At 74.1% G+C, this 24,488-nt stretch overlaps 7 protein-coding genes across 7 annotated transcripts in view; 4 read left to right on the top strand and 3 right to left on the bottom strand.

Annotated features, from left to right (window-relative positions):
* Positions 1-722, top strand: part of AURANDRAFT_70708 (hypothetical protein) — a gene marked incomplete at both ends in the record, with an annotated part of 3,271 nt that extends 2,549 nt beyond the window's left edge. The window contains one exon of the mRNA XM_009035124.1: positions 45-722. Coding sequence (XP_009033372.1) covers positions 45-722 — 678 coding nt within the window. The remainder of the gene's footprint in view (positions 1-44) is intronic.
* Positions 723-5,617: 4,895 nt separating this feature from the next.
* On the top strand, positions 5,618-6,406 carry AURANDRAFT_59830 (hypothetical protein; the record flags this gene model as incomplete). Its single annotated transcript, XM_009035125.1, has 2 exons — positions 5,618-5,929; positions 6,026-6,406. Coding segments are annotated over 2 exons (666 nt in total), but the record flags the coding sequence as incomplete, so codon positions are not given.
* A 1,821-nt stretch (positions 6,407-8,227) lies between these two features.
* AURANDRAFT_20031 (hypothetical protein) lies at positions 8,228-8,851 on the bottom strand (the record flags this gene model as incomplete). Its single annotated transcript, XM_009034833.1, has 1 exon — positions 8,228-8,851. One exon carries the CDS (start codon positions 8,849-8,851, stop codon positions 8,228-8,230), a length of 624 nt encoding a protein of 207 aa, XP_009033081.1.
* Positions 8,852-12,464: 3,613 nt separating this feature from the next.
* Positions 12,465-13,471, bottom strand: AURANDRAFT_52282 (hypothetical protein; the record flags this gene model as incomplete). The annotated part of the gene is made up of 2 exons (XM_009034832.1): positions 12,465-12,617; positions 12,824-13,471. Coding segments are annotated over 2 exons (801 nt in total), but the record flags the coding sequence as incomplete, so codon positions are not given.
* A 374-nt stretch (positions 13,472-13,845) lies between these two features.
* Positions 13,846-14,592, top strand: AURANDRAFT_12470 (hypothetical protein; the record flags this gene model as incomplete). The annotated part of the gene is made up of 1 exon (XM_009035126.1): positions 13,846-14,592. A coding segment is annotated over one exon (747 nt), but the record flags the coding sequence as incomplete, so codon positions are not given.
* Positions 14,593-14,867: 275 nt separating this feature from the next.
* On the bottom strand, positions 14,868-15,743 carry AURANDRAFT_19747 (hypothetical protein; the record flags this gene model as incomplete). The annotated part of the gene is made up of 1 exon (XM_009034830.1): positions 14,868-15,743. One exon carries the CDS (start codon positions 15,741-15,743, stop codon positions 14,868-14,870), a length of 876 nt encoding a protein of 291 aa, XP_009033078.1.
* Positions 15,744-18,558: 2,815 nt separating this feature from the next.
* AURANDRAFT_70706 (hypothetical protein) lies at positions 18,559-24,225 on the top strand (the record flags this gene model as incomplete). The annotated part of the gene is made up of 4 exons (XM_009035127.1): positions 18,559-20,213; positions 20,433-22,018; positions 23,473-23,507; positions 24,199-24,225. The coding sequence occupies 4 exons, from the start codon at positions 18,559-18,561 to the stop codon at positions 24,223-24,225; spliced, it is 3,303 nt and encodes a 1,100-aa protein (XP_009033375.1).
* Between the last annotated feature and the right edge of the window lie 263 nt (positions 24,226-24,488).

Below are 24,488 nucleotides of genomic sequence, written 5' to 3'. Positions count from 1 at the left end.
TGCTCGACTGGACGCCGGGCCCGCGGCTCCCGCGGCTCCTCGAGGAGGACGCGGCCTACGCCGCGCTCGGCGACGGCCCCGCGCCGCCCGACGACGGCGGCGGCGACGACTACGACCCCGCGGCCGCGGCGACCGGCGCCGGCGCGCCCGCGGCGCCCGCGGCGGCCGGCGCGCCGCGCGGCCGCGTCGTGTCCGTCGGCTCCTTCACGAAGATCCTGAGCCCCGGGCTGCGCGTCGGGTGGGTCGAGGCCGCGCCGGACGTCGTCGCGGCGCTCGCCGCGCGCGGCTACGTCGACAGCGGCGGCGGCGTCGCGCCCCTCGCGTCGGAGATCGCGACGCGCGTCGTCGCGAGCGGCGACCTCGACGCGCACCTCGACGGGGCCCGCGCGGCCTACGCGGCGCGCTGCGCCGCGCTCCTCGCGGAGCTCGACGCCGCGGCGGACGTCTTCGAGCCGCTCGCGCGGCCCACGGGCGGCTTCTTCGTGTGGGTGCGCCTCAAGCGCGGCCTCTCCGCGAAGACGCTCCTCGCGCGCGCCTCCCGCGACGTCGTCTTCCTACCGGGGGGCGCCTGCGACCCCGGCGGCGCGCCGCCCCTCGGCGCCGCGGCGCCGGACCTCGACGCGCACGTCCGCCTCTGCTTCGCGATGCAGTCCGAGGCCGACGTCGTCGCGGGCGCGCGCGCGCTCGCCGGGCACGCGCGCGCGCTCGCGGACGAGGCGTGAGGTGCTTACGACGGGGCGAGGCTCACGCGACGTCGAGCGTCCACGTGTCGCCGAAGGTCGCGGCCGTCGCGGGGTCCCAGCCGCCCGAGAGGACGACGCCGCCCGGGAGCTTCTCGAGCGCCGCGGCGACGCGCGGCGCGGGGCCCGCGACGTCGAGCCGCTCCCAGCGGGCGGCGCCGCCGTCGACCTCGAGGACCCAGGTCTCGTCCGAGGCGGCGAGGCCGCGGCCGCCCGGGGCGCCCGCGCCGCCGCCGAAGACGAGGACGCGCGCGCCGTCGAGGGCCGCGCAGGCGCAGCTGCCGCGGGGCGTCGGCGCCGCGGCGCCCGGCGCGACGGCGAGGCGCCGCCAGGCGTAGGTCTTCGCGTCGAGCACGTACGCGTCGCCCGAGAAGTCGCCGCCCTTGGTGGCCCCGCCGAAGACGAGGAGCCCGCCGTCGACGCCCGCCGTCGCGCACATGGAGAGGCCCTCGGGCGCGTCGCCCGTCGTCGCGTGCGCCTTGAGCACGCCGCACGCGTCGCGGCGGAGCACGCCGCCGCGGAACGTGTGCACGAAGACGCGGTCGCCGACGGTCGCCGCGCCGTGGCGGCTCACGGGCCCGCAGGGCAGCGGGTCCTCGCGCGTCCACGCGAGGCTCGACGTGTCGAGGCTCCAGACCGAGTCCTCGAAGGAGCCGCCGGACCCGCGCGCGCCCGGGTCCCAGCCGCCGCAGACGACGAACTCCTCGCGGCGCGGGGACGCCTGCACGGCGCCCGCCGCGTACATGACCGGCCCGGGCCCGCCGCCGGTCGTCGCCAGCTCCGTCCACGCGCCGTCCGCAAAGGTCCAGCAGGCGGCCGTCGCGGCGCCGCGCTCGTCGAGGCCGCCGAACTGGAAGACGCGGCCGTCCGACGCGACGGCGGTCGTCGCGCCGGACAGCTTGGGACCAGCGATGGTGTGCGACTGCCACGCGCATACGTCGCCGGCGAGCAGCGAGAACGCGACAATAATGCGTACTGAGGACGTCGGCGTCGCGCGGTGACGAGAAGAGGAGGTGCGCATCACTGAGGACGTCGGCGTCGCGCAGCGACGAGGAGAGGAGGTGCCCATCATCCTGCAACTTCGCCCGCCGCGCCGCGGGCCGCTCCCAGGCGACGATCTACGACGACGTGTACGCGCGACGCCCGCGGGCCGCTTACCCGCGACAGGCCTCGGACGCAGCTTATCTCAGGTTTGCCCTCGACGCCGCGCGAACGCGAGCCTCCAAAATTCCAAAAAAAGTTTACGCGCCTCGCTCGAGCTCCTCCAGGAGGGCGGAGAAGGTCGGCCGGTCGCGCGGGTCTTCGCTCATCATCCGCGGCAGGAGCGCGCCGAGCCGCGCGGCCGCGGACCGGTCCTCCGCGAGCGCGACGACGCGCGGGAGGATCCAGTACTTGGCCGCGGCGTCGTAGACGTGGGCCTTGGCGCCGAAGGGCGCGCAGGTCCCCCCGGCGCGGCAAGCGACGAGCTCGGGCGCCGCGTAGACGTCGTTGTCGCAGCCGACGTGGCACTTGAGGTGCCACTTGTACGTGCGCTTCCCGCACGCGCGCCGGCCCGCGTCGCCGGCGGGGCAGGCGTGCGGCGCGGCCCCGGGCTCGAGCGCGCGGGGGTACGTGGCGTTGACGCGGCGCCGCGCGAACGCCGCGGCGGGCCCGACGTTCGGCGCCGGGCCGTCGACGAGGTAGACGTCGCCGCGCGCGTCGAGCGTGAACTGGTCCGCCTTGAAGTCCGTCAGCACGAAGCCGCCGCGCTCCGCGAAGCTCCGGAAGCAGCGGAGCCACGCCGCCGCGAGGCCGAGCGGGTCCGTGCGCGCGCGCGCGTCGTAGGCCGCGGCGAAGACCGCCGGCGACCGCGAGCTGCCCGTGCCCGTCGCGACGGCGCGGCCGGCGTCGCGCACGACCCAGACGACGCTCGTCGCCGTCGCCCAGCCGCCGAGGAGCTCCGGCACGCCCGGCTCGCCGCGCAGAAACTCCAGGTAGATGAGCTCGAGGTAGGGCCAGAAGCGGAACGCGCCGCCGCGTTTGAGCGCCTTGACGACGACCTTCGCGCCGCCGTCGGCGAGCCGCGACGCTCGCACCTGTGAGCGACCGTACGAGGGTGGAATTGCCATCCCTTAACGCACCTCCTTCTGGCCCTTGCCCGCGAGGAACGTCGACGCCGCGGCGACGTCGCCGGGGCCCCGGACGGCCCAGTGCCGCGGCGGCGGCGACGCGCCGTCGGCGAGCCAGGCGTCGACGCGCGCGAGGCGTTCGAGCGGCGACGCGGCGGCGGCCGCGGTCGCGGCGACGACGAGCGCCATCATCGTCGCGGCGAGGCCTCCTCGGCCCTCGAGACGAGCCGCTCTCAGCTGCAGGAGCCGCCGCTCTCGAGCCGAGGGGCCGACGCCTCTCCGAGACCAAGCGACGCCTCTCCGAGACCAATGCGACGTCGTGAAGCTTACTTGCCGCAATTAATTTCAGCGATCGCCGCCCCCATACGCCCGCGATCCCGGGGCCTCTTAGGGCGCGCTAGTCGGACGCGGCCGCGGCGCGCGGGAGCAGGTCGACGTGCGCGTGCCAGGCCGCGAGGCCCCTGTTGGACTCCGCGAGGAGCACGTCGACCTGGACGTCCGCGCGGAAGGAGTCGTTGGAGACGTGGCGGTTGCCGAAGGGGTCGAGGAAGGCCTTGGAGAGCTCGACGACGCCGCCGAAGAAGAGCGCGATGACGGCGCAGAGCGCGATGCCGAACGCGCCGCCGCGCGGGAAGAGCGCGAGGGGCGCCGTCGCGCAGAGCAGGTCCACGAGGCACTGGACGAAGTGGACGTAGGCGAGGGGCATGCGCGCGGCGAGCTCGTCCGGCACGCTGAGCATGTTCTGGCGGAGCTCGACGACGGCCTTGAGCGCCTCGCTCTCGAAGCCCGCGCCGCCGCGGAATTGGTCGCCCGCGACGCCGTCGGCGACGGCCGCCGCGAGCCGCCCCAGCGCCGCGAGGTACCACGCGTCGCGCGGCGGCGCGGCCGGCCCCAGGAGCGCGGACCGCTCGCCCGGCGCGAGCGCGCCCGCGGCCTCGAGCGCGGCGAGGCCTCGGGCGCTGAGGAGCGCGTTGAGCGACGTCGGGAAGTCGTCGCTCGGCGCCGCGCGGACGACGGCGGCCCAGAAGAAGAGGTGCGAGAGGCGCGCGAGCCGCGCGCACTCGGCGACGGCCGCGGCGGCGGCGGCGTCGCCCGCGCGCGCGTGCGCCGCGAGGAGCAGGCCCAGGTCGTTGAGCCGGCCCTGGATCGTCCGCGCGACGACGTACATCTGGCGCCAGAACGCGTAGCCGTGGCTGAGGAAGAACGTCGCGACGAAGGTCGTGAGCGTGAGGTGGTGGCCCCACATTGCGTCGACGGCCGCGAGGCGCGCGACGACGGGGTGGGACGGGTCCGGCAGGCCGCCCCGCACGCCGCCCTTGGCGCTCCAGAGCACGACCGCGCCGCCCGCGGCCGTGAGCAGCGCGCGCTCCAGGCAGTGCGACAGCACCGTGCCGCGCCACTGGGCCCAGAGCCAGAGGTTCTGGCCGCTCCAGGCCGGCAGCACGCTCCGGTTCGTCGACCCGCCCCAGGCCCGCGCCACGAGGTCGCGCAGGGCCGCGTCGGACATGGCGTCGGCGGCGCCCTCCGTCGCCTCGAGCGTCAGCGGCGCGCAGCGCGGCCGCCGCAGCCGGGGAAACGGGCGCGGCAGCGACAACGCCACCGACACGACGCAGGACGCGGCGACGAGCCGCATGGCGAATCGACGCGCGGCTCAGACCATCGTCGAGCACCACCGTGATGGGCAGCGTCAATTCGAAGTGAAAGTCAACATCGGAAGATCGAGGCTTGCACGTGCGCCGGGGGGAGGTCGCGGCGGCCGGCGAAGCTGAGCTGGTGGCAGCGTAGGGGAGGCGGGCTTCGAAGCCGGCCGCGGTTGGCCGAAGCACGTGCCGAAGCTGGTGCGAAGCTGGTGGCGGCGTAGGGGAGACGGGCTTCAAGAAGCTCGAAGCCGGTCGCCGCTGGCCAAGTCGCTGGCCGGCGCGCTCCGGTGCCCGCGTCCCCCCTTCGTGCGCGCACTTAGGCGTGCCTCAGGAGGTAGCGGAGCTGGAGCGCCGCCGTCGCGAGGCGCGCGCGGCCGGCGCGCGCGCCGTAGAAGGCCGCGGGCACGTCGAGGACGTCGTCCCGGCGCTCCGCGCCGATCTCCGCGAGCGCGTCGGCGACGCGGTTGCCCTCGACGTCGGCGTGGGCCGCGACCTTGGCGAGGGTCGTCTCCGCGCCGCGGAGCGCGAGGAGCGCCGCGGCCGCGCGCGCGAGCCCCGGCCCCGGCGCCGCGAGCGGCAGGTCCGCGGCGGCGCCGCGCGCGCGCGCGGCGGCGACGCAGCGCAGGGCCGTCGCGCTGTCGCTGAAGAGGCGCAGGGGCCGGCGCCGCGGGTGCGCCGCCAGGGCCGCGAAGATCGCCGCGACCTCGGCGACGTTGCTCGCGCCCGCGGCGGCGGCGACGTCGACGGCCGCCGCGCGGTTCAGCGCGTGGCCGTCGGCGTAGTAGAGGCCGACGCCGCAGCGCGTCCCGTCTCGCGCCGACCCGTCGACGTAGCAGCTGTCGGCCGTGTCGGCGCGCGCGCGCGACGCGTAGAGCAGGGGCGGGTAGCCCCTCTTCGGGGCGCGGGTGACGATGGTGACGGGTTGCTTGGCGTCGCAGCACCACCAGAGCCGGAGGAGTTCGACGACCGCGACGAAGAGCTTTTTTAGCGAGCGTATGGCGTCGGTGGGCTCAAGCATGTGCAAAACGCAGTGTCTCGACATCCATCCCCGTCCACGGCAACACCGGTTCGTGAAGTTCGGAATCCTTGCTCGCGATCATGAGGGGCGCGCCGCAGGTTGAGCCACTTCGACCGGCCGGCGCAGAATCGAGAGATCATGAGCCCCACCATGCGCGCCGCCGTCGTCGCGTCGCTCCTCGGCGTCGCCGCGGCGCTCCAGTCGCACCTGCCGCACGCGCGCCCGGTCCGGGGCCGCCGGTCGAGGCACGCGCCGTCCATGGTCCTCAGCGACGGGGCGATCAGCACCGTCTCCGCCAACAACCTGAAGATGACGGACTCCATGCGCGACTACGTCGAGGACAAGATCGGCACGGTCATCAGCAAGTTCGCGGGCGTCGCGCAGCGCTGCGACACGCACCTCTCCGTGATGCGCAATCCCGCGGCGCGTCCCCCCCGCGTCCGCCGGGCGCCGCCGCCGCCGCGGCCCCGCGCGCGCGCGCCGCCGCCGCCGCCGCGGCCCCACGCGCGCCCCGCGCAGGTCTCCGACAGCGACGTCGCCGAGGTCGTCGTCTTCTGCAAGGGCGAGGTCGTCCGCGCGGAGGAGCGGTCGCCGTCGATGTACAGCAGCATCGACCTCGTCGCCGACAAGGTCGCGCGGAAGCTGCGCAAGGTCAAGGAGCGCAAGGAGGGCAAGCGGTCCAAGCCCAAGCTCAAGGTGAGCCTCGCCGAGGCCATCGAGTCGACGGCGCTCGAGGAGGAGCCGCCGCTCTTCGACGCGACGACGCTGATCCGGAAGAAGAAGTACCCGATGCCCGAGCAGTCGCTCGTCGACGCCATGGTCTGCATGGACGGCCTCGACCACGACTTCTACATGTTCAAGTCCGAGGAGACGGGCCAGATCAACGTCATCTACAAGCGCAAGGAGGGCGGCCTCGGCCTCATCGAGCCCGACGAGTAGGCGCCGCGCCCGGCGGCCGCCGCCGGCGCCCGGCGCGCTACCAGCGCGCGCCGGCGACCGGCGGCCGCCGCCGCCCGCGCCGCCGCGCCGGGGGCGCGGCGCCGCGGCGGGCCGCGACGCGGCGCGCGCGCGCGAGAGCGGCGCGCGCGGCGCGCGCCCGCCGACCCTCGATCGACTAAGCGTTCAATCCGACGCCGGCGGCGGCGCGGGGGTGGAGGCGGGCTTCGAGAAGGTCCGAGGAGCGTGTTTCGAGCGCGATTGCGTTCTGCAACATCTCTTCAATACGGGTTCAACACGAGGCGCTTGACGATGGCGTCTGGGGCATTCATAATTTGAGCGCCGAGACGCGTTCAATGGCGTGGCTCGAGAGCCTGATGTCGCACACGACGGATCGACCGCGGCCGCCTTTCCACGACTTCGACGTTTTCATGGACGACGCGACGTGGGCCGGCCGCGTGGCGCGGCTGCGCTCGTCGCGCTCCCGCGCCGCGCCGCCCAAGGCCGCCATCGCGGCGCCGGCCGTGGCGCTCGAGCTCGAGGACCTGCCCGAGCGCTACCTCGCCTTCCTCGCCGCCGACGAAATCGCGCGCGTGTCGCGCCTCCTCTCCCGTGGCAACTTCGGCGTCGACGCGCCCAAAGTCCGCGCGCTCGCCGCGTCCCGCGACGTCGACGTCGGCGGCGGCGGCGGCGACCTCGCGTCCCGGGACGTCGGCGACAGCAACGACGACCTCCTGCGGCGCCTCGCCGCGGCGGAGCGCGCGGCGATCTGGGAGCCCTTCTCGTCGCCGCGGTGGCGGCGCCGCTGGGCCGACGGGCCGACGGTGCCCGGCGACGCGTGCCGCGACCCCGCCCCCCCCGGCGCGCCCCTCGCCGCGCCCCGGCCCTGGGCCTGCGACGCGGCCATCGAGCCCGGCCGGGGCCTCGTGCTCACCGGCGGCGGCGAGATGAACTTCACGGGCGTGCACCGGCGCGTCGACGCGCGGCCGCGGCGCGTCGCGTGCCGCGTGCGCACCGCGCGCCGGTCGCCGCGGCGCGGGTTCTTCAACGTGTGCTTCTCCAGCGGCGAGGCGCCGCACCGCGCGCTGCGCTTCTTCCACGTGGGCCACGCGGACGTCTTCAGCGTCCTCGTGCCCCTGAACGAGGCCCACGACCGGATCCAGCTCTGGCTGCCCTCGGCGCGGTACCCGATCTTCGTCGCGGCGCCCGGCGCGGGCGACGAGGTCGCGCTCGAGCTGCGGCTCGAGTGGGACGACGCCGGCGCGCTCGCGGGCGACGGCCGGCCCTGCCTCTGGCTCGGCGCCAAAATCGACGGAAAGGACGCGGCGGGGCCCTGCGCGGTCCGGCTCCCGGACGACGGCTCCTACGACGGGTTCCGCCACTGCTACCTCTTCTCCTGGGTCCAGGACGACGACCGGGGCGCGGCGGCCGACGCCGAGGCGTCGATCCGCGACCTCGTCGTCGAGGAGCGCGGCGTCGACGACGCCTTCCTCGCCGACGTCCGCGCGGAGATCGGCCGCCGCGAGGCGTGCGCGCGCCGCGGCGACGACGTCGAGGCGGTCCTGCGGACCCTCGGCCTGCCGGCGGACCCGCGCGGCGACCCCCCGCCCGTCGTCGTCGACGGCGACCCCCTCGGCACGGCCCTCGGCGACGCCGGCCGGCTCGACGACGCGGAGGAGGACTGGACCGACGGCGAGTCCGGCGACTCCGACGCCGGCGACGCCGGCTCCGAGGCCGGGTCGCTCCACGGCGGCGCGGTCGCGTAGGTGAGTTAGGCGGCGGTCCCTAGTCCTCGTCGTCGTCGTCGTCCTTGGGCGGGGGCCCGGCCTCGTGGGCCTGGAGGACCATGTCCCAGTAGTGGGCGACGCCCTTGGCGTCGAGGACGCGGCGCGCGGTGAGGGACGACTTGCACTCCTGGAAGCGGAACGCGGTGAACGCGCGCTTGACGACGGAGCCGGCCCAGACCTGGGCGGCCCAGTTGACGCCCGCGAAGGCCGTCGTCTCGGCCTGGAGCTTGGCGTCGTCGGCCCAGTCGATGCGCCGGTTCACGAGCGCGGCGAAGCGCTTGATCGCGCGGGGCCCGCCCTCGACGACGACGAGCGCGAAGGACGCGTCGGGCGCGGAGCAGATGAGGACGCCGCCCGTGAGCGAAAGCTGCTGGGCGTTGACGTCGATCTTGAAGCGGTGCTGCGACGACTCGAGCGACGCGACGTAGAAGACCGCGACCGACACCTCGGCGGACGTGTCCTCCGCGAGCTTGCGCCGCTTCTTCTCCTTCTTCTCCTGGGGCGTGAGCTTGCGGGCCGCGTTGCGCATGGCGTGCTTCGTGAGGCGGCTCGTCACCTGCTCCATGACCTTGCGCTCCATCTTCGACGGGTCCGCGACGGCCTGCTCTCCTAAAACCTTCATGAAGTTGGAGAGCTTGAACTTGGGCTCCGGCGGCGCGACGAGGCCGAGCTGGATCTTGTCCTGCTTCTCGCGCTCGCGCTCGGCGCGCGTCTGGCGGCGCACGCGCTTGCGGTCCTTGGCCGTGAGGTAGAAGGGCATCGTCGCGACCTTCTTGCCCTCGCCGCCGAGCGGCCGCGCGGACGCCGGGTGGTGCACGAGGCCGTGGTAGCGGCTCTTCTCGAGGGCGCAGGACTCGTACTCGTCGCGCATGCGCTCGGCGATGGACGCGGCCCGCGCGCCGTGGCGGTCCTTGCCCAGGAACTCCTCGTCCCACCACTCCATGCCCGGAATCGACGCGTAGTGCTCGGACCGCGGCGGCAGCCGCGGGCCCGTCGGCGCGGCGCCGACGGACACGTCGTCGTCGCTCCCCCCGACGGACGCGCCGTCGTCATTGTCGAGCGCCTCGGGCCGGGACACGGTGGCGATGCGGCTCGAGAGCTCGCGCGCGCGCGTCGCCTCGGCGATCTTCACGTAGTGGCCCTCCTTGACGAACGCGAACGCGCGGTCTTTTTTGGACTCGCGCTTCTTGGACACGACGCGGGGGTCGACGACGTCGCTCACGTCGGCGGCGTCGAGGCGGTAGCCCGCGTAGGGGTTGACCTTCTTGGGCGCGCGCGCCGCGTCGAGTTTCGCGTTCGCCTTCACGGACCGCGTCGCGCCGACGTCCGACGACAGCACGTGGCCCGCGGCGTCGACGGCGCGGCCCTCGGCGTCGAAGCGCAGGGCCAAGTCGCTGGGCCGCGGCTTCCGCTGGCCCAGGCCCATGAGGTCGACGAGCTGGCTCCGCGTCCGCGCCGCCGCGGCGGCCGACGTCGCGCCGCCGAAGCCCGCGGACTGCGGCGGGCCCGCGGGCATGGGCATGGACCCGAGCACGAGGCCCACGGACGCGCACTGGGCCTCGACGCGCCGCAGCAGCACCTGGCCGCGCTGCACGCAGGCGAGGGCACTCTGGCCGATGCGCGCGTAGCGGCTCAGGGCGCCGCGCAGCGCGCGCCGCGTCGACGCCTTGGACGGCTCCGGCGCGGGGCGCTTCGCCGGCCGCTCCGCCGCGGGGGCGTTCTCCTCCCGCGACCGCTTCATGCCCGACTCGGACATGGCCGGCGCCTCGCGAGCGGCCTCGGAGCCCGCCGTGATGGCGCTCGCGAGGGCGGCACCTTTTTAGCCTTGAGCCTCAAGTTGATGTGCAACATACTGCAGTCTGGGCTGCCCGATTCTTCCCGGCGTATGGGTCACGAGAACGCAATCATGCCCGCGACCATCGCGGCGATGCTGGTCGTCGCGCAGGCCACAGCGATCGTCGCGCAGGCCAGCACCCCGCCGCCGCCGGGGCCGGGCCCCTTTGGCTCGACGCGGCTCCCGCAGCCCGTCGTCGGCAGCGTCCTGCAGCCGTGACGATTTTCGAGAGATTTTGATGCGGTAGGTCGTCGGCGCGCCGCGCTGCGCGGAGGCGGAGGGCTGGCGCCGCGGCAAGCTCTGCGACGTCTCCGACTACGTCGACGGGTCCGACGGCGTCCAGACGCGGGCGCTCCAGGCGGCCGTCGACGCCTGCGGCGACCGCGCGGAGGGCGGCACGGTCCTCGTGCCCGCGGGTCTAACGCTGACGACGGGCTCCGTGTTCCTGCGGTCGAACCTCACGCTGCGCGTCGAGGCCAACGCGACGCTCCGCGGGTCGACGGCCCTCGGCGACTACGAGCGCGTCTACACGCGGCGCGAGGCCGTCATGACCGAGGCCTACGCCGGGCTGCTCAACGGCGCGCGCTGCGCGAAACTCAAGGACCCGCTCGTCGGCTGGGACGACTGCGCCGCGTGGGCGACGCTCGAGAACGTCTGCGTCGAGGGCGGCGGCGCCGTCGACGGCGACGGCGCGTTCTGGTTCGACCTCGAGGCCTCGCGGGAGCGGTCCATGCTCCTCGACCTCCTCTGGATCCGGGGCCTCACGGTGCGCGACCTCCACATCACACGGCCGGGCTTCTGGACGATCCACCCGACGTTCTGCGACGACGTGCGCGTCACGGGCAACACGGTTATCACCGCGGCCGCCGAGGGCTACGCGGGCAGGAACACGGACGGCTGCGACCCGGACAGCTCCTGGAACGTCTACGTCGCCGACAACGTCTTCGAGACCGGTGCGCGGCGGCCGGCGCCGGAACGAAACAAAAACGCGCCGCGGCGTAGGCGACGACTGCGTGGCGATCAAGTCGGGCCGCGACTGGAGCGGCCGCATGGTAAACATCTCGACGCAGAACGTGCTCCTCGAGCGCAACGCGTTCAGGGCCGGCCACGGCGTGAGCATCGGCTCCGAGACGGGCGGCTGGATCCGCAACGCGACCGTCGGCGTCCCGCGGCCGCGACGATTTTCGGGTGGGAAGACGATGGAACATCATTAGGTGACCGTGCGCGACAGCACGCTCCACGGCACGAACGTCGCCGTGCGGCTCAAGTCCGCGCGGACGCGCGGCGGCGGCATCGAGGACGTCGCGTACCGCAACCTCACGGGCACGGCGAACGCCGCGGTGCAGATCAGCCTCCAGCGCGAGCCGGCGTTTCCGCGGCCCCGGCGGCTCTCGAGACACGTCGGCTAGGTACGAGCACGACGAGCCGCGGACCAACGTCTCCGCGACGCCCGTGATCCGCGGCGTCTCCGTCTCCGCGTTGGACGTCGACGTCTCGCGGGGCCCCGAGAAGGAGGACGCGTTCCTCGCCTGCCTCGGCCTCGACGACTCGCCCATCACCGGGATCGCCTTCGACGACGTCCGCGTCGCCGGCTCCGACTCGGCGACGTGCGCGTACTGCTCCGGCACCGCGGCGGGCGCCGACCCGGCGCCGTGCTTCGCCTAGGTCCCGTCTCGTGCATCGCCTAGGTCCCGTCTAGGAGCCGCGTGATCGCCGCGAGGCGGTCCTCGGCCGTCGCCGCGCCGGCGACGCCCGCGTCCGCGGCGGCGCGCGCGATGCGGAGCTGCGCGCGGACGTCCGCGCCCCGGGGCCGGCCCGTGAGGAGGAGGCGCAGCGGCTTGAGAAAGGCGCCGCGCTTCACCCCCAGGGCCGCGGCCTGGCCGTCGACGTAGGCCGCCCAGGCGGCGTCGTCGCCGTCGAAGGGCGCGGCGCCGGCCGCGACGACCGCGGCCGCGGCGGCGCGCTCGGTCGCGACGGCGGCCGCGGCGCCGGCGGCGTCGGGCGCGAGCGCGTCGAGGACCGCGTCCGCGACGCGGCCCGCCGGGAGCCGGTCCTCGGCGAACTCGCGGCGCCCCGCGTCCGCGAGCGCGGCGACGGCGTCCGCGCGCGCCGTCGGCAGCGCGCGCGCGAGCGCCGCGGCGACGGCCTCCGCCGCCTGGGCGCCGCCGGCGGGCGACGCCGCCGACGCCGCGTCGACGAAGGCCAGGCGCTTCGGGTCGTGCGCGCTCGCGGCCCTGGACACGCGGCCGAGGTCGAAGGCCGCCGCGAGGTCGTCTAAGGAATCGAACGCGGCCGTCTCGTGGGCCCAGCCCAGCGACGCGAGGTAGTTCGGGGGCGTGCAGCCCGCGGCCCGGAGCTCCGCGACCGTGCCGAGGCCCTCGTAGGCGTGCTTCCGGGGCCGCCGGCCGCGGGCCCCGTCCTCGGCTGCTGCTTCCTCGGGGCCGGCGCCCGCGGGCCCCCGCCGCTTCGAGAGCTTCTTGCCCGCCGCGTCGACGACGAGGGGCACGTGCGCGAAGGTCGGCCGCGCCGCGCCGAGCGCGTCGAGCATGAGCACCTGAGTGGGAAATCAAACAGTGAGCTGGGACGTCGGGGCTAAAATTCAGAGCTCTCTATCTCGGTCAATTCGAAGTCGATTCGGCTGATTTTTGGACGAATCGATTGCTCTCATCGAGTTCTCGAAGCACAGTCAAAGGGCCCGGTGCAATTCTTTCAATTACGCTCAAATTGAAGTCGGGTTGAAGATTTGATTTCCACACAGACGAGCGCCTGCCGCAGCGTGTTCGACACGTGTTCTTCCGCGCGGACGACGTGCGACACGCCCAGGGCCGCGTCGTCGGCCGCCGAGCAGAGCACGTAGAGCGGGCGCCCGTCGCGCCGCGCGAGCACGAAGTCCTCGCGGCAGGCTTTGTTGACGTCGGCCCACCGCAGCGTGCCGCGGACGACGTCGTCGACCTCGACGGCGACGCCCGTTTCGCGCGGCACGCGGAAGCGCACGGCGTGCGGCTCGCCCGCCGCGACGCGCGCGGCGACGTCGGCCTCGGGTGCGCCGCGCCATTTCGCCGCGTCGCCGTCGAAGTCGCGGTACGCCGCGCCGGACGCTAATAGCTTATCCACGGCCGCCGCGTAGACGGCCGACCGCTCCGACGACCGCAGCGGGCCCGCGGTCCACTCGACGCCGAGCCATGCGAGGTCGCCTAAAATCGCCGCCTCGGACCCGGGCACGTTGCGCGCGGCGTCGCTGTCGTCGACGCGCAGCACGAAGGCGCTCGGCCGCCCCTCGAGCACGGCCCGCCGGTGCACGAGGTAGTTGAACAGCGCCGTGCGCGCGCCGCCGACGTGCAGCGCGCCCGTCGGCGACGGCGCGAAGCGCACGGTCTGCGCGCTCGCGAAGCGGCGGAGCTGGCGCATGGCTCGACGCATAGCAAGGCGCCTGTGGCAAATCGCGGTGATGCAGGTGACGGAGCCGCGGTGGTGCACTGACCGCATCGTATGCGAGGTCGCTTCCGACGTGATCTTCAGCGCTTCCGACGCGCTCACTGAAGCCTCACATGTCGTCGCTCTACCCGCTGCAGCGCAAGGTCACGGAGCGCGCGCCGAAGGTGAGCCAGGAGCTCGCGGCGAACCTGCTGGGCGTCGTCCTGAGCTGGGGCATCACCTACGCGGGCTATCGCGCCTTCCTCGCGCTCCTGGAGCTCGGGTCCGGCAGCAGCACCATCTTCCAGTCCGGCGTCGGCGAGGCCTGCGCGAAGGCGCTGGCCGCGCGCCACGAGCGCGCGCCGCGGCTCAGCGGCCACGAGGCGCAGCTGAGCGGGTCCGTCGTCGACCCGGAGGCGCTCGCGTCGACGCTCGACGACGTCGGCGGCCTGGAGGCCATCGTCGAGGAGCTCCGGGACCTCGTGGTCTGGCCGCTGCGGCACCCGGGCGCGTTCGCGGGCGCGTCCAAGCTCGCGCGCGCGCCGCGGGGCGTGCTCCTCTACGGCGAGCCCGGCACGGGCAAGACGCTCGTCGCGCGGGGCCTGGCCAGAGAGTCGGGCGCGGCGCTCATGGACGTGCGCGTGTCGACGCTCGCGGACAAGTACTACGGCGAGAGCAACAAGCTCGTCGCGGCGACGTTCTCTTTGGCGCGGAAGCTCGCGCCCTGCGTGCTCTTCCTCGACGAGGTCGACGGCCTCCTGCGGTCGCGGTCGAGCGGCGAGACGGAGGTGACGGTGTCCGTCAAGGCCGAGTTCATGAGCCATCTCGACGGTTTGTTGGTCGCGCCCGACGAGGCGGAGCGGCCCGTCGTGGTCGTGGCGTGCACGAACCGCCCCTACGACCTCGACCCGGCGGTGCTCCGCCGGTTCCCGAAGCAGTACCGCATCTCGCTGCCGGACGCGAAAGCGCGGCGCGAGATCCTGGGCATCCTCCTCAAGGGCGACGGCCTCGACGGCGACGTCGACCTCGAGGACGTCGCGGACCGGACGCCGCGGTTCTCGGGCAGCGACCTCGAGGAGCTCTGCCGCGCGGCGGTGACGCGGCCCGTGCGCGAGGTCGCCGCGGCCCTGCGCGCGGGGAGCGACGAGGCGCCGCGGCGCACGGCCATGCGCGACTTCGACCACGCGCTCCGCCACGTGTTCCCCACGGCCGACGCGGCGCGCCGCTTCCAGGCGTCCCAGCAGGTCGGCTTCGCCTTCGACCCGCCGCCCCGACCTCCGCCCCGGGCGCCGGCGCCCGGGGCGGAGGACGCGTTCGGCTCGGACGTGGACGCGTCGAGCTTCGCCGCCATCGAGACGGCCCTCGGGTCCCCCCGGGCGCCGGAGGTCGACTAATCCGTTACCAGGACGGGCACGATGCCGCTCGGGTTCAGCGGGAAGAGGCTCGTGTAGTAGGACCGCGCGGCGGCCGCGACGTCGACCGTGTCCGCGACGCCGGGAAGCGCGCGCATGCGGCGCTTCCACGCCGCGATGTGCGGGTAGTCGTCCCGGATCGTCTTCGTCGTCCGCAGGAACAGCGGCGCGTAGGACGCGTCGAAGCGCTCGATCGTCGGCAGCAGCCGCAGGTCCGCCTCGCTGAGCGCGTCGCCGGCGACGAACGCGGTTCGCGCGAGCGCGGCGTCCACGGCCTCGAGCCCCGCGAAGACGTCAGCGACGGCACGCTCGTAGGGCGCCTGCCGCGTCGCGAAGCCCGCGCGGTAGACCCCGTTGTTGATCGACTCGTAGATCTCGTCGTTCCACGCGTCGATGGCGCCGCGGAGCGCCTCCGGCCTCAAGTCCGCGTCCGACGCCGCCCCGGGCCCTGCGTACTCGACCAACGCGCGGACGATGTCGCCGCTCTCGTTGGAGACGAACCCGCCGGACGCGTCGACCAGCAGGGGCGCCGTGCAGCGCCCCTCGAGCCCCAGCTCGTCGTAGACGCCCTTGAGATCCGCGGCGCCGAAGACGGGATCCGGGCACTCCGCGGAGAAGCTCCAGCCGCCGCGGCGTGCCTTCGCCGGGTCGTCGTCGAGCTCGACGACGCGGACCAGCGCCTCGGCGCCGCGGACGGCGACGGCGAGCTTCGCGCGGTGGCACCACGGACAGGCGTTTCCCGCGTAGAGCACGTAGGCGCCGTCGGCGTCGAGCGCGGGCGTCGCGCCCGTGCCCCGCTGCGGCGCGGGCCGCGCGTAGGCGCCGTCTGCGGTCTGCGGCGCGAGCTCCGACATCATGAGCCGCCAGATCTCCCGCCAGCCCCAGCGCGCGGTGGTGACGAGAACTTTCTGCGACGGCAGCCATTCGAGGAGCCGCAGACCGCAGCGGCCGGTCTTCTCCGCCCGCAGCGGTCGGTGGTGGGTCGTGTGGCGGCGCGGCGCGACGAGCGCGTGCGCTGATGCGAACAGGAGCAAGAGTTTTAGCAGGCCCATACTCGAGCTCTCTCCTGAGCAAGTTGCCGTTCAAGCTGCACACATTGCCCCAGGAAATCCGAACAGGCGCCTTACTGCTCCGCCTTCTTCTTCTTCTTCTTCTTCTTGAGCTTGGCCTTGAGCGAGGCCGCGAGGTCGCCGAGCGCGGGCGCCGCGGCGGCGTCGTCGGTTTTCGCGGCGCCGGCGCGCTTCGCCGCGCGGCCGTCCTCCTCGGCCTCGCGCTTCTTCTTGCGGCGCTTGGCCTGCTCGGCGAGGACCTCGCGCATGGCGCCCGTCTTGTTGAACTCGGCCGCGGACGGGTCGACGCCGAAGCGGTCGTCGCCGTCGAGGAGGCCCTTGAAGCGGTCGTCGCCGGCGTCGAACGCGAAGCCCGCCTGGTCGACCTCGGCGAGGAGGGCGTCGCGGTCGCGCTTGCGCTTGCCGCGGAGCTTCGTCTTGCCCGCGAGCTTCTCGGCCTTGACCAGCTTCTGCGCGTCGAAGTCGCGCGCGTCGAAGCCCGTCGCGTCGTCGTCGCCGTCGTCGTCGCCGTCGTCGAGGAGCCGCGCCTTCTTCGGCTTCTTCTCCGCCTTCTCCGGCGCGGCGGCCTTGAGGCCCTTGAGGCGCTGCTTGCGCTCGGCCTTGCGGTCGCGCGCGCGCTGCTCGCGCTTCTCCCACGGCGTCGCCTCGGCCGGCGCGTCGCCGCCGCCGTCGCCGAAGGACTCGAAGGTCATCTCGACGTCCTCGGCGCCGACCTCGTCGTCCGCGGCGCCGAAGAAGTCGTCGTCGAAGCCCGCGGCGCCCGACGTTTTGACGTCGCCGCCGTCCGCGGGGCCGAGGCCGAGGCGCGCGCGGAGCGCGGCGCCGTCCGCGTCGTCGTCGGAGTCGCTGTCGGCGAGGTATTGGCTCCCGGCCGCGTGCTCGACGTCGGCGCGGAGCTGGTCGAAGGCCTCGGCGCGGGCCGCGCCGTCGTCGTCGTCGAAGGTGCATTCCACTTTCGTCTGCTGGCGCGCCGCGCAGCAGTAGGCCTTCGGCGGCTCGTAGGCGCCGACGTCGCCGGACGTCGCCGCGTCGCGGAGGCGCGCCGCGTCGAAGGCCTGGTCCGCCTCGACGAAGCTCAGGCAGAGCGGCGTGGACGTGGCCTCGAGCTCGACGCCGTCGCCGGACGCGTAGACGGCGTCCGCGGTCTTTTCCGAGTCGAACGTCGCGACGGCGAAGTAGCGCCGCAGCTTCCGCAGCTCGTAGTTCCGCAGCTTCTCCGCGTCGAAGCCCTCGTGCGTGTCCAGGGGCTCGTCGCCGTCGTCGCCGTCGTCGTCGTCGTCGTCGGAGCCGGCGCCGGCGCCGTCGTCGAAGATGCCCGCGGGGCCGAAGCGCGCCTCCTTGGCCATCTCCTCGGCGCCGTAGGCCGACGCGAAGACCTCGACCTTCTGGCAGGCGCCGCCCGGAGGGCAGAGCGACCGCAGGACGACGAGGAGGTCCGCCGCGCGGCAGTGCTTCCACTCCTGGTCCGTGATCGCGAGGCGAGCGGCGCGGAAGTCGCCGCCGACCTCGGCGTGCGTCGCGGGCAGCCGCGCGTCCCAGGCCTCGGCCTCGACGGACTCGAGCTCGTCGTCGTCGCTGCTCGACGAGCCGCCGTCGTCGTCGTCGTCGCTCGACGAGTCGCCGTCGACCTCGCCGCGCGCGCGCGCGTCGAGCTCGCGCCGCTTCGCCTCCTCGGCCGCGTCCAGCGCGCCTCCCTTCGAGGCGGGCTCCTCGAGCTCGTAGAAGGGCGCCAGCGTCTCGCGCTGCGACCGCTTCTTCACCTTCTTGCCGCGCTTGTCGACCGGCGCGGCGGCGAGGCCGAACTTCTTGTCGTCGAGGGCGCCCTTGAAGCGCTCGTCGATCTTCACGCGGTGCTTCTTGCGCCCGCGCTTGAACGTCGGGTCGCTCGCGATGTGCGCGAAGCGCTCGTCCTGCTCCATGGCCGCGGGCACGGCCGCTGTCTTTTTGCCTTTGCCCATCGCTCAATTGCCGTGTGCGCTGCGGCGCGAAGGCTGCTGGGTGTCGCTCGACGCGCTGCGACGCGCTGCTGAGGCCGAACGCTCGTCCGATCGCCCAAAAGCAGGCTCTCTTGTGGATGGTGCAGCCTTGTTGCAGTTCCGCACGCCGGTACATCTAGATCTTGCCCGCTGTTCCCCTGTACTCACACACACGCGTGTCTCGCTCGATACAAGCAAGTACGTACCCGACGTCGTCGATGGCGACGCGCTTCGCTGGCACGGACTTGCTGCGCTCGCGGCGCGCGAGCAAAACGGCTGGCGATTCGCTATAAATGGAGCGCGTTTTCTTGTGACATACAGCTACGGGCCATGCTCTAGTGCCGGCGAAAAATCGGACGGGAAGACGTCGGTTCGTCGACCATCGGAGGCGTCATCGGACGCCGGCAAGGGGCGTCAAAGGCGTCGTCAAACGTCGTCCAAGAGGCTCAGAGGTTGGCTCGGCCCGCAGAGCTGTTCAAAACGCCAAGCGCATCGTCCGCTGTAAGGCCCGCACCACTTGCCGCCGCCGCCACCACAACCTCGCGCGCCGCATAACCGCGCCGCATAGCCGCGCCGCATAGCCGCGCGACCGACCGCCGCGCCGCGCGCCGCCTCGCGCTCCCATGGCCGCGACGGCGGACCTCCCCGCGATGCTGGACAAGTACCGCGGCCAGCTCGGCGCCGTCATCCAGGAGGTCGCGGCGGCGCCCGCGGAGCGCGAGCCGGACTACCGGCTGGCGCACCTCGAGGCCGGCGCCGGCGCCGGCGCCGACGACGCGGGGGCGTTCCCCGAGGCGCTGACGCCGCGGCTCGCGTCGCTGGTCCAGGGGTCGGCGCTGCCCCTCGGCGACGTCGCCGCGGCGGCGGCGGCGGCGCTCGGCGACGACTCGTGCGCCTTCGCCGAGAAAGCGGCCGCGAAGATCCGGCTCGTCGCGGAGCGCAAGGCCTACGGCATCGCGCCGAAGAAGGGCGTCGCCGCCGCCGAGGACGCGTCCGTGCTCCACATCTGGCGCTGGGAGGTCGTCGCCGCCGAGGCCTACTTCGGCGACGCGTCGCTCAAGGCGATCAAGGCCGCGCGCGCGGCGCGCGGCCGCGTCGGCAAAAAGGCCAAGGCGCTGGGAAAGCTCGTCGACGCGCTCGTCAAGGGCGACGCGGCCAAGGCCCTCGCGGAGGAGGAGAAGGTCCTCAAGATCTCCCGCGACGAGGACGCCGCGCGCCTCAAGGCCGAGGCGGCGGACCGGAAGAAGCGCGAGAAGGAGGCGGAGAAGAAGGCCAAGGAGGACGCGAAAGCGCTCAAGAAGCGCGAGTCCGAGGACGCGAAAGCGGCGAAGAAGCGCGAGTCCGAGGACGCGCGCGAGGCGTCCGCCGCGAAGAAGAAGAAGGTCGACGACGGCGCGAGCTCCGCGTCCAAGTCCCTCATGGGCGCGTTCCTCAAGAAGGCGCCGAAGCCGCCCGCGCCCGTGGCCGCGGCGCCCGCGCCCGCGGAGCGGCCGCGGAGCCGGGAGGACGTCGCGGCGGGCGACGCGAAGACGGACGCCTTCGTGCGCGCCATCGCGGCCGCGCGCGCGGACCCGCCGCCCCTCGAGTCGCTCCGCCGGCCCTTCGCGCCGCGGCCGCCGCGGGAGCCGCGCGCGGCCGGCGCGAAGCGCCTCGCCTACTTCCACTTCCACGAGAACTTCAAGCCGCCGTCGCTCCAGGTCGTCGAGGCGTCCTCGGCCGTCGTCACGGCCACGGCGCCCTTCGCGAAGGACCCCGCCGTCGACTACGACTACGACAGCGACGACGACTACGCCGCGAACGAGGGCGAGATCGAGGACGGCGAGGACCTGAGCGACGACGACGGCGAGAAGAGCGAGGGCGGCGAGGAGGACGCGCTGGACTACGGCGACGACTTCCTCGAGGGCGACGACGAGCTCGACGACGGCGCGCCGCGCGCCGCGAAGAAGCGGGCCGCGCCGCGGCAGCGCGCCGTCGTCGTCGTGTCGCCCCTCAAGCCCGGCGAGGCGGGCGACGACGAGCGCGAGCGGCTCCTCGCGCCCTACGCCGCGACCTTCTTCTTCGACCCGGACGCGCCGGACCCGGACCCGGACCCGGAGCCCGAGCCCAAGGCGAAGAAGCCCCGCAAGCCCAAGAAGTCCGCCGAGGCCGCGGCGCCGGCGCCCGCGCCCGCGGCGGGGGCCGCGCCGCCCGCCGCCGCGCCGGACAAGCCCGCGTCGTCGGAGAAGAAGAAGAAGCCGAAGAAGAAGGAGCCCGACATGACCGGCCAGAAGACGCTCACGTCCTTCTTCGCGAAGAAGAAGGGCGCCTAGGGGCGGGGCGCCGCTCTAGAGAAGAGGCTTCCAGGCGGGGCTGCGGGGTGCTTCATCCGCGCGTCAACACCTGCTTCACCTTCTACCTTGATAAACCGAAATCGAGTAGGCCTCTTCGGCATGGGGCGCATCGGGGCTACCCCACTCTTCCCGCCCCAGTCGCCCTGGGCGGGCCTGAGCCTCGACAGCTTCCCCGTCGTGACGCGCTTCGACCACAAGATGCGCTACGTCGTCAGGAAGCAGGGCGCCTACCTGCGCCAGGGCGGCAGCCTCCAGAGTGCCAAGGTCTGCACGCTCGCCGGCGGCACGCGCGTGCTCTGCGACAAGAGCTGGCCCCTCGACGCGTCCACGACGCGGGTCCACGTGTTGGAGCCCGCCGTGGGCTGGGTGTCGCTCAAGTGCCTCAGGGACGGCCGCATGCAGCTCGGCTACTACCTCGCCAAGGACCCCCGGCTCGCGCTCTGGCACGAGCGCCTCGAGCGCGGCGCGGCGGCGGCGACGCGCGGGCCCGGCGACGCCTGGGCGTCGCCCGTCGGCGCCTTCGCCGAGGTCCGCGACGCGCCCGGCGGCGTCTTGCTGGGCGTCGTGTGGCGGGACGCGGCGGTGCTCGTGCGGCGGACGCGCGCGCGCGGCGAGCCCTTCGTCGGTCGACGGCGGCCGCGCGGCGCCGACGACCTCGACGTCCCGCGCGCCGCGGCCGGCTGGCTCGAGCTCGCGGCATCGGACGCGCGGAGCTGGTTCCGGGGCGGTTCGCGGCGCGGCGCCTGGGTCCGCGCGCGCGCCGTCGCGTTCCCGCCGGACGCGGTCGCGCTCGACGGCGCCGCGCGCTACCACCCGGAGCGCCGCCCGTCCGCCGCGGCCATGGCGCGCTTCGCCTACGGCGCCGGCCTCGCGAACGTCGCGGCGCCCGTGTCCCTCGAGCAGCTCCGGGGCGCGGCGGCGCGGTTTTGCTTCGCGCCGTCGAAGCGGACCTGGGAGCAGAACATCAGCGACGCCTGCCGCTGCCCCCAGGACTTCCTCGCGCCGTCCTACGACGAGAACGTGCCCGCGGCGCCGCCGGGGCCCGGCTGCTGGCTCATCCCGACGGAGGACGGCTGGGCGCTCCGGCTCTGCGAGCGCCGCGCCGACTACGAGCGCCTCGGCTGGCGCGTCCTCGCGGGGGACCTCGAAGAGACGCGGGAGCTCATGGACAAGGTGCGGCTCCGGAAACGCGCGCGGCGCATGGGCCTCGAGCACTGCCTGCCCGCGAGCTACGCGACGCTCCGGGCCGCGCGGTTCCCGTGCATCGTCAAGACGGCCGTCGGCGACTTCGGGAGCACCGTGCGCTTCGCGCGCGACGCCCGGGAGCTCGACGCCGCGATATCGGAGCTGAAGCTCGATTCGCGGCGCATGAACGACGCCTGGCTCGTCCAGGAGCTCTGCGAGGGGCCCGTGGAGTACAGCGCGTCGTGCGTCGTCCGCGACGGCCGAATCCTCGACGTCGTCGCGACGCGCTACACCTACGACGCGGCGGTCTACGTCTGGCCGCGCGTCGAGGAGCGGCGCGAGCTGCGCGTCGTCGACGCGCCCGTGCCCGGAAACCACCTCGAGGTCATGGCGGCGCTCCTGCGGGGCTACACGGGCGTCTGCAACTTCAACTACAAGCTCCGCGGGAACGGCGAGCTGTGCATCTTCGAGGTCAACGTGCGGAGCGGCGAGGACCTCGCCTGCGACGTGCCGCCGGACCGGCTCCGCTGCCTCCTCGAGCGCTTGGACGGGACCTTCCCGCCGCTGGGTAAGGGCGTCCCCTAGCTTACGGGCACGAGCGTCCGCGCGGGCGGCCCGAGGGGCGACCGCGCGCCGCCGGCGGACTTGTCCGTGCCCGGCCGCGTGGGCACGAGGTCCGCGACGTCGGCGAAGAACTTCTCCGACTTCTTCGGCGTGACGCGGAAGGAGCCGTGCTTGACGGGCCGGTAGAAGCGGCGCCGCGTCCGCGGCCGCGAGAACTCGTTGAGGAACGGGTTCGGCCGGGCGACGAGGACGGCCTTGGCGGGCCGCATGTCCTCCTTGGGGTCCACGCGCGGCGGCGCGACGGCCGCGGGCGCCGTCGCGGCGGACAGCGCGTCGTCCTCGGGCTTCCGCTGCGGATCCGCGAGCCGGGTCGTCGACGCGGAGCCGCCCGCGAGGGACCCGTCGTCGAGGGGCGGCCGCGGCGAGAAGCGCGGGCTCGGCTTGTGCGCCGTGCGCAGGGCGACGTTGGGCCGCAGGGGCAGCGTCTTTTGCGAGGGCTTCGTCGGCTTGAGCGACGGGAGGATCGGCAGGTCGCCGCGCGTCGCCGCGGACCCGCCGGACTGGGGCCGCGCCGGGAGCGGCTTCGGGATCGGGGCCTGTTTCGTCGGCCCGTTGCCCGAGCCGCGGCGGATGGGCGGCAGGCCCCCCGGCGGGCTCCGCGACCGCTGGGGCGACCGGCCGCCCTTCGGCGGCGAGAGCCGGGGCGGCTTGCCCTCGCCCGGCGGCGCCTTGAGCGCCCGGGCGAGCTTGTCGCCGAGGACGACCTTGGTCATGGCGGCCTTCAGTTTTTGCTGGGCCTGGGGGTGGCGGATCTGCCAGGACACGGCCGGCGCGCGGCCCTCGTCGACCTTGGCCGCGCCCGGCGCGCGCGCGGGCGACCCGGCGTCCTCGGCCTCGGTCGAGCGCTGCTCCGCGGCCCAGTTGAGCTCCGCGAGCTCGCGCTTCCGGATGGCGGCCTCGTACTCCCGGAGCGACGCGCTCTCGCTCGGGCTCAGGCTCTCCGCGTCGTCGTCGTCCATGTGGATGAGCGTCGTGCCGCTCCGCTCGTCGCGCGTCGTCCGCCGCGCGGCGTACTCGCCCGTCGTCGGCAGGCCCCGGCCGTCGCGGTCCCCCCGGTCGGCGCCGACCTGGCGCGCGGCGACGGTGCCCCGGCGGCTCAGCTGGAGCGTCGACCGCCGCGGCGCCGCGCCCGGGAACGGCGGCGCGTCGCCGCGGCCGGGCGACCCGGCGTCGCTCTCCGGCGCCGCCCGCGGCGGCGGGTCGCTCACGGGCACGCGCGACGTCGCCATGCGGTCGATCGCGTCGGGCTCCGGCTCGAGCTCGGGCCGGACGCCGTTTCGGAAGACGTCGACGTCCGCGACGGGCAGGTACTGGAGCACCGTCGTCATCTCCTCGAGCACGCGGCACGTCGCGAAGGCCCGGTCTCTGCGCAGCTTGTTCTCCTCGGAGGTGGCGCAGGCCGCGTCGACGAGCTCGTCGACGAGGTCCAGCGCGTCCGTCTCCGACTTGTACATGGTCTTGACGTCGTCCTGGTCCTCGAGCGTCGAGAAGAGGGCCTTGGCCCGCGACTTGGCGATCATGTTCTCCGCGTGGACCTCGCGCAGCAGGCCGAGCATCTCGCCCATGAACTCCTCCTTGGTGATCTCGCCGTCGCCGTCGATGTCCATCTGCTTCGCGAAGTTGTTGATCTGGTCGTCCGTCAGGTTGTGCGTGCCGTCCTCCCGTAAGATCTTCAACCCCCGCCGCAGCTCGCGCATGGACAGCACGCCGTTCTGCATGAGGTCGTCGCTCTCGTTGAACCACTCGTCGAGGACCTTCGTGAACGTCATGCCGCGCCGCGACGCGCTCAGCGCCCACTGGAGCGCCAGCGGCGTCCGCGTCGTGCCCCGCCGCTTCGCCCGGTTGTTCATGCCCGTGATCAAGTCGTCGAGCGACTTGTCGATGGCCATGCCCGCGCGGCGCATCTGCACCTTGGACAGCCGGCTCTTGCGCCCCCCCTTGGGCGGCCCCGCGGCCGACGACGCGCGCCGGCCCGCCTGCGACTTGCGGCGGCCGGACCCGGTGCCGCGCGCCATGGACTTGCGCGCGGGCGTCGCCGCGAGCTTGAGCTCGGGCCGGATCTTCTGCTGGATGAGGTCGCCGCCGAGGTTCGACAGCGGCGACGCCTCGAGGCCGTCGCCGTAGGTCGTCGCGCGCTCGGACGCGTCGTAGCCGTCGGCGGCCCCGACCGTGAGGCCGATCTTCCCGTGGGCGAACTGCTTCGCGGCCACGGCCTTGTGCCGCCGGCCGCCCTCGCTCCGCGCGGCCTTGCCCCGCATGCGCGCCTGGAGCTTCGCGAGCGCGCCGGACTCCTCCATGGGCTGGCCGGCGCCCAGCGCCCCGACGACATACTTCTTCGCCTCGTTCATCGGAACTTACCCGGCGGCCGTCATCGTTCGCAGCCGTGGAATGGCCGTGGAATGGCTGCCCAGAGG

Source organism: Aureococcus anophagefferens (assembly GCF_000186865.1).
Source record: "Aureococcus anophagefferens unplaced genomic scaffold AURANscaffold_2, whole genome shotgun sequence".
NCBI lineage: Eukaryota > Pelagophyceae > Pelagomonadales > Pelagomonadaceae > Aureococcus > Aureococcus anophagefferens.
The sequence above is the reverse complement of the archived record's forward strand: the minus strand, read 5'-3'. Positions and strand labels throughout refer to the sequence as shown.